Source organism: Aptenodytes forsteri, unplaced genomic scaffold (genome assembly GCF_000699145.1).
Source record: "Aptenodytes forsteri isolate BGI_AS27 unplaced genomic scaffold, ASM69914v1 Scaffold16, whole genome shotgun sequence".
Taxonomy (NCBI): domain Eukaryota; kingdom Metazoa; phylum Chordata; class Aves; order Sphenisciformes; family Spheniscidae; genus Aptenodytes; species Aptenodytes forsteri.
Window position 1 is genome coordinate 752,692 of NW_008794753.1, and position 5,582 is coordinate 758,273.

Here is a 5,582-nt window from a genome sequence, read left to right on the forward strand (position 1 = left end):
AAATACCAGACCTCCTCCGCGGACCCCGCGGTCGTCGCGGCGCAGGTAGGCGCAGGCCCCCATTTTGAGCTGTTCCCAGTAGGAAGCATTTCCCTCGGCTGTCTTTGCCTATGCAGGGCAGGGTGGTACCGCCACGGGGAGCACTGCGCAGCCGTAGCGGTGCTGCATCCCGACGCAACCCGCTTTTGCCCCCCGCAGGGGCCGGCAGGGCTGGGTGCCGATGCTGACGTGGCCGCCCGCTCCGTGGGGAAGAGTGGGGCCGGGCGGACAAAGCACATCCAGGTGAGGGAGCCGGGTGGAAATGCTGCTCGAGGGGCTGCGCGGGAGGAGAAGCATCACTCTTGCAAAACTCTGTCCCTCTCCCGCTGGCCCCCCGGGACAGGTCTCCTTCCAGGTGAGCGGGGGGAAGCCCATCGCAGTCCTGCGGGTGAAGGTGGAGCCGCAGCCCCACGTGGTCGACCAGACCTTCCGCTTCTACCACCCGGAGCTCACCTTCCTAAAGAAGACCATTCGGCTGCCCCCCTGGCACACCCTCCCCGGTGAGCCCACGGCGTGCCAGGCGGGGGCTTGGGCTCTTCCTCGTTAGTCAGCATCCATGGTTCATAGGGGCCTTCCTGGAGGTACGGGTGGCATCCAGAGAGCTTGCCTCTGCTTCCTCACCCTTTCACAGCCACTCGCTCCTCATCCACTTGCCTGCGTTAATGTTATATTTAATTCCCTGCACCAGTACGCCCGTGTAGTTTGCTGGTAGCCCGGCACAAGGGATTCTGGTCTGCAGCTGTGTGGGGTGCAGGGTAGCAAGCACAAACACAGAAAATGCTGAATACGGTTTCACCTCGGTCTCTCTCCTCCCACAGGTGCACCGGTGGGGATGCCGGGGGGGGAGCCCGAGATGTTTGTTCGCTGCAGCGACCCTGACATCATTTGCGAAACCAAAAATATGGTACTGGTTATGCTTCGGCATCGGTCTGTCCTTCGTGTCCTTCTGCTGTGGGTTTTCGTCAGCAGGGAAATGCCTTGCACCCGCGGAGCATCCCCATTTATCAGCCCGTGGTAGTGAAACACTGGCAGTGATGAAGCCGAAATTGCCCTTTATTCCCAATTAAAAGGAGCTGTATTGTTTTTGCAATTGAAGCTGAATGCTGCACCTTATCGCATCGTGCAGCAGCCTGTACTCGCTTGTTCTTTTGAGCAAATACCAGATGATTAAAATGCTGGGGAAAAGCAGCCTTTTGTCAGGTGTGGGATAGACCTTCCCTGCTGCTTGGGGTATCCGCAGCCACCGGAGGCGTGCGGCGGGGGGACGGCGCGGCCTCTGAACACACGGCAGAGCATCTCTCTGCTGGGTGATGCTGGGGCGGTGGGGAGGGCCGTGCCAGGCTGAGGTGCTCTTTGGGCCAAGCCTAGGCGTCGCTCTGTGTCCCTCCCCAAGCGCAGCCCTTGCTTTGCAATGTCCAGCAGAGGTTTCCTGGGCTTGCTTTGCAGCTGGGAGAGGTAGAAAGGAAACATAAACTTGCACATATATGTGCAGATGGCGACAAAGGGTAGTTGCTAATTGCTGTTGCAGAAACACGTTAGTATGGTAATTGGATTATGGCTTGTTAGAAAACTTGGGGAAAATTTGCCAAAATTTGATTACAGATGCAGACCTGGAATGCGATAGTCATTTGTATCCTCTTTTGTAATTAAAAATACTGGAAGATCTCAGCCAAGCTGTATAATAACTTAATAACATAGTTGAACTAGATGCTGAAAGCATCTGCTTTCGTAAGTGGGTTGGTGGCAGGTTTTTCCGTTAATGGGAAGGAAACCCTGGAGTCCTCATTAGCTGGTTTGATCTCGAGGTTAACTGTTGGAACGATGCTCTGATTTCTGTGTGCAGGGACCTGGGGAGCCGCAGGACATCTTCTTAAAAGTAGCCGGAGGACCAAGCCCACAGATCAAAAAGTTCTTTGTTGCTATTTATATGTAAGTAGCAGGACCCCAAAAAGCGAGAAACACTAACCCCGAGCACATGGCAGGGCAGGAGGGGAGCTCGCGCCGCCCTTTCCTTGCGGCTTCCTGAGCCCGGCCAGCTTCCCTGAGCAGCAGAAAGCCGGGCAGGGGGCTTCCCAAAATGTTTGCAGCTTAGGGTTTTACGTCGTTCTCTTTTCCTCTACGTAATCCCTGGCCAGAGCATCTCCGGTGTGCAACCTAATGCCTTCTGAGCCTGCCGGGTTATCTCTGCATCAGGCAATGCTGTTACATGAGCTTTAGGAATGGGGGAGACTGGAATTGAGGTCCTTAGAAGAAGTTTTCCCGGAGCTCAGGCTCCCACTTTGGCCTCGTGCTTGGCATTCAGCCGCTCGCTCTGAGCCCGCGGTGCCGTTGGCGATCCCCGTCTGTCTGTCTGTGCTGCAGGGACGCCTGGCTGGCAGCGCCCGTCCAGATCTGGCAGTTCTACCTGCACTCGCTGCAGCGCCTGGATGTCAGCTGCATGGCCGGGCAGCTCACCCGCCTCTCCCTGCTGCTGCGGGGCACCCCGGCCCTGCGGAGGGTGCGGGTCTTCACCTCTCACCCCCAGGAGCTGGAGGTAACCCCCCTGCGGGCAGGCTTGGGGCTGGCAAGGTCCTTTGCGGCTGCGGTGAGCGGGGGGCTGGCCTGGACCAGCCCGGTGAAATCCCCTCTGGAAAGGGAAAGGCAGCCCACTTGGAATTATGAACAATTTACTGCCGTAAAGTGTTTGCGACAATTATCTTTTGATTAGAGCTGTCATGTGTAGGATCATTGGCACGAAACCCCGGAGGGCTAATTATCTGGTTAATGAGACCATCTGAAGACTAACAATTTCTTTAGAATTCGTTCGGCCGTAATTGCGAATGTGAATAATAAAAGGCACAAAAACTCCATCGCTGTCCCGTAAACAAAAGAAAAAAGTCTCCCCGGGTGAAGCCTGCGAGGGGAGGGAGTCCCCGGGCTGGGGAGGAGCTGGCTCTCCCCGAGTGGCTCTTATCCTTCCCGACACGAAGCCAGTCCCAGCGTGTTCATGTAGGTGGGATTCAGTAGTGGTGCCATAGGTGCAGAGGTTTTTACGAGCAATCGGGTCTAGTTTATACTCCAAGCTGGACGTCGCGGAGGTGCAATAGGCCGCTGCAGGTGGCTGCAGCTCCCGATGTTGGTTTCCGCAGGTGGATCCGGACGGCGCCTTCCTTCTCCCTGCCAACGGCATCCAGGACCTGTACATTGGCGTGAGGCCTCGGCAGGCTGGCAACAGGTTCATCTACCTCAACCTGGTGGACGTGGAGTCCCACCAGCTGGTGTCCTCCTGGCTGCTCTGCCTGTCCTGCAGGCAGCCCCTCATCTCCAAGGTACAGCAGCTCTCGTGCCGGAAAAACGCAGTGATGGCGCTGGACCGGCAGTCACGGTCCGGCCAATAACCCGGGGCTGTCTCCTGCTTCTTCCTCTCTTTACGTCCATGGTTTTTTTTGCTGCTTGCCACCCTGAGCACACTCTTAGCCCTCAAGTGCTCAAATAATCTCACTGAAGACCACAGTAAAATGTCTTTCAGGCTGTTTTGAAGGCATTCCCATGCTGAGGAGTGTCAACTCTGAAGTATCCCCGGTTGTGAAGTTAAAGCTACAGCATGCTGCTTCCTATTAGCACTGTGCTGGCGAAGGCCTTGCCTCAAAGATAGAAAATTAGATTTCCCGGCTAATGTGTTCCTTTTAAAAATGTTTTCCCAAAACCCTCGGTACCGGGGGAAGTTCAGATCAGCTTTTAAACTGATGCCCCAGCGTTCTGCCAAGTGCCAGCCTGCCTCCCGGTGCCGCGGGCTGATATCCGAGCGAGTGCCACGGCTCTCCCTGTGGACGTTCATTAATTAGCTGGAGAATGAGCTGGCCGGTCCCAGCTGCTCCCCTGGCCCTTTGTCGTTCAGGCTTGTAATTACTTCTGCAAACGCGCCGGTGCCAGCGGCGGCGCAAGGAGGATGCTTTCGTTTGGACGTGGTTTCTTTATACCTGCTGGTGGAGATCAAATGTAAGGTGTAGAAGGGGTGAGGAGGGGATGTAAGGCAATGTGCCCCTGAAACGCCCCCCACGGTGCGCCGGTGCAGGAGGCAATTCTCTGTAGTCAGTTTGGGGGAGCACCCATTGTCCCTCTGCCCCCTCCACGGTCTGTGCTGCCTCTGCCACGGCTTGTGCTTGACCCGCAGGCGTTCGAGATCTCGCTCCCCGCGGGAGGCGGGAGAGGCTGCAACAAGCGCATCACCTACACCAACCCCTACCCCTCGCCCAGGCTCTACTTCTTGTGCACCAACCGGCCTGACCTCCTGCAGTTCAAGGAGGACTCCTTCGAGGTACGTCCTCCTGCCGCCGGTCCCCCCTTGCCAGACCCCTGCCCTCATCCGGCTGGACCACGCGATGCGCGGAGCGGTGCTTCGTGGGCGCAGGGCGTGGTGCTCGGTGGGTGCAGGGCACGGCGCGATGCTCGGTGGATGCTGGGCATGCTGCTGCAGGAGGGCCATGCTAGCCTGGGAAGGGTGGGCACATCGAGGGGTCCGTGCCGAGTCCTGCTGCCTCTCCTCCCGCCCGTTCTCCCGCAGGTCGCCGGCGGGGAGGTGTACACCATCGGCTTGCGCTTCGCCCCGAGCCAGAGCGTGGGGGAGGAGGAGATCCTGATTCACATCAACGACCACGAGGACAAGAACGAGGAAACCTTCTGTGTGAAGGTCCTCTACCAGTGAGGCTGCCCGCCCGCCGTGGCAAAGTGGCTGTTCTCTGTGCCGGCTGCTGCGGCTCCCCCGGCAGTGCTGCCTCGGGGATGCCTGTGTCTCTCCGATGGGGGGTTGTAAGCCCGGTCCCCTCGTAGTCACCTCACCAAGCTGGGAGGTCTTGCTGTCCGCCGGGATCCCCAGGCATTGCCGTGGGCGCCAGTGGTGCCACGTGGCTCCGCCTGCAGAAATCGGGGAGAGGAACGTATTTGTTACCGCGCATCGCAACTGCAGGATGTCTTTATTTTTGTTAAGCGTTACTATATTTTAGGCATGTTGGAATCTTTTTTTAACTTAAAAAGTTTGCAGATCTGATTCTGCGGAATATTTTTAAAGTATTTTATATTCCACAGTGAGTTTTGCACACACTGAAGCACTTTTCTGGGATTTTTGATGCTTTTTACTCATCCTAGATCAATTAAACTTGCTGTGCAGAACTGGCACAGTGTGGCGGCATTTTCTTTCCGTGGGAGGTGGAAGCCCTTGGCGTCCCCGTCCTGCAGAGGCGAGTGCCGGGCTCGCCCTGCCCACCGCTGTGGTGCCGTCAGTCCTGTGGTGGGGAGCGTTGAGGGTCCCCTGCATCACCCCCAATTCCCTGGGGGGTCGGGGCAGGGACCGTGGAGGGGAATATGGGGAAAATAAGGTGCGGGCTGACACCGCTGACACATCCTAGTGCATTGAAATCTTGTTTGTTGGGTACTAAAAGGCTCCCCTGGTTCCTCGCCGGTTCGTAGCACATCTGTCGCTGTTCGCTCACGCCGTCATGCATTAGGTTCACTGTGTGGAGGGGGAAAACCCAGGGAGGTGAGAAAACGCAGCTGAGGCAGGCAAA

The 5,582-nt window shown here is 57.2% G+C and overlaps 1 protein-coding gene across 1 annotated transcript in view; it reads left to right on the forward strand.

Moving 5' to 3' along the window:
* The window catches only part of NPHP4 (nephrocystin 4), a 23,020-nt gene extending 17,837 nt beyond the window's left edge, over positions 1-5,183 (forward strand). Inside the window, 9 exon segments of the mRNA XM_009274217.1 lie at positions 1-45; positions 199-282; positions 383-539; positions 858-943; positions 1,883-1,968; positions 2,401-2,572; positions 3,168-3,347; positions 4,193-4,336; positions 4,583-5,183. Coding sequence (XP_009272492.1) covers positions 1-45; positions 199-282; positions 383-539; positions 858-943; positions 1,883-1,968; positions 2,401-2,572; positions 3,168-3,347; positions 4,193-4,336; positions 4,583-4,723 — 1,095 coding nt within the window. The 3' untranslated portion in view covers positions 4,724-5,183.
* The last annotated feature ends 399 nt before the right edge of the window (positions 5,184-5,582 follow it).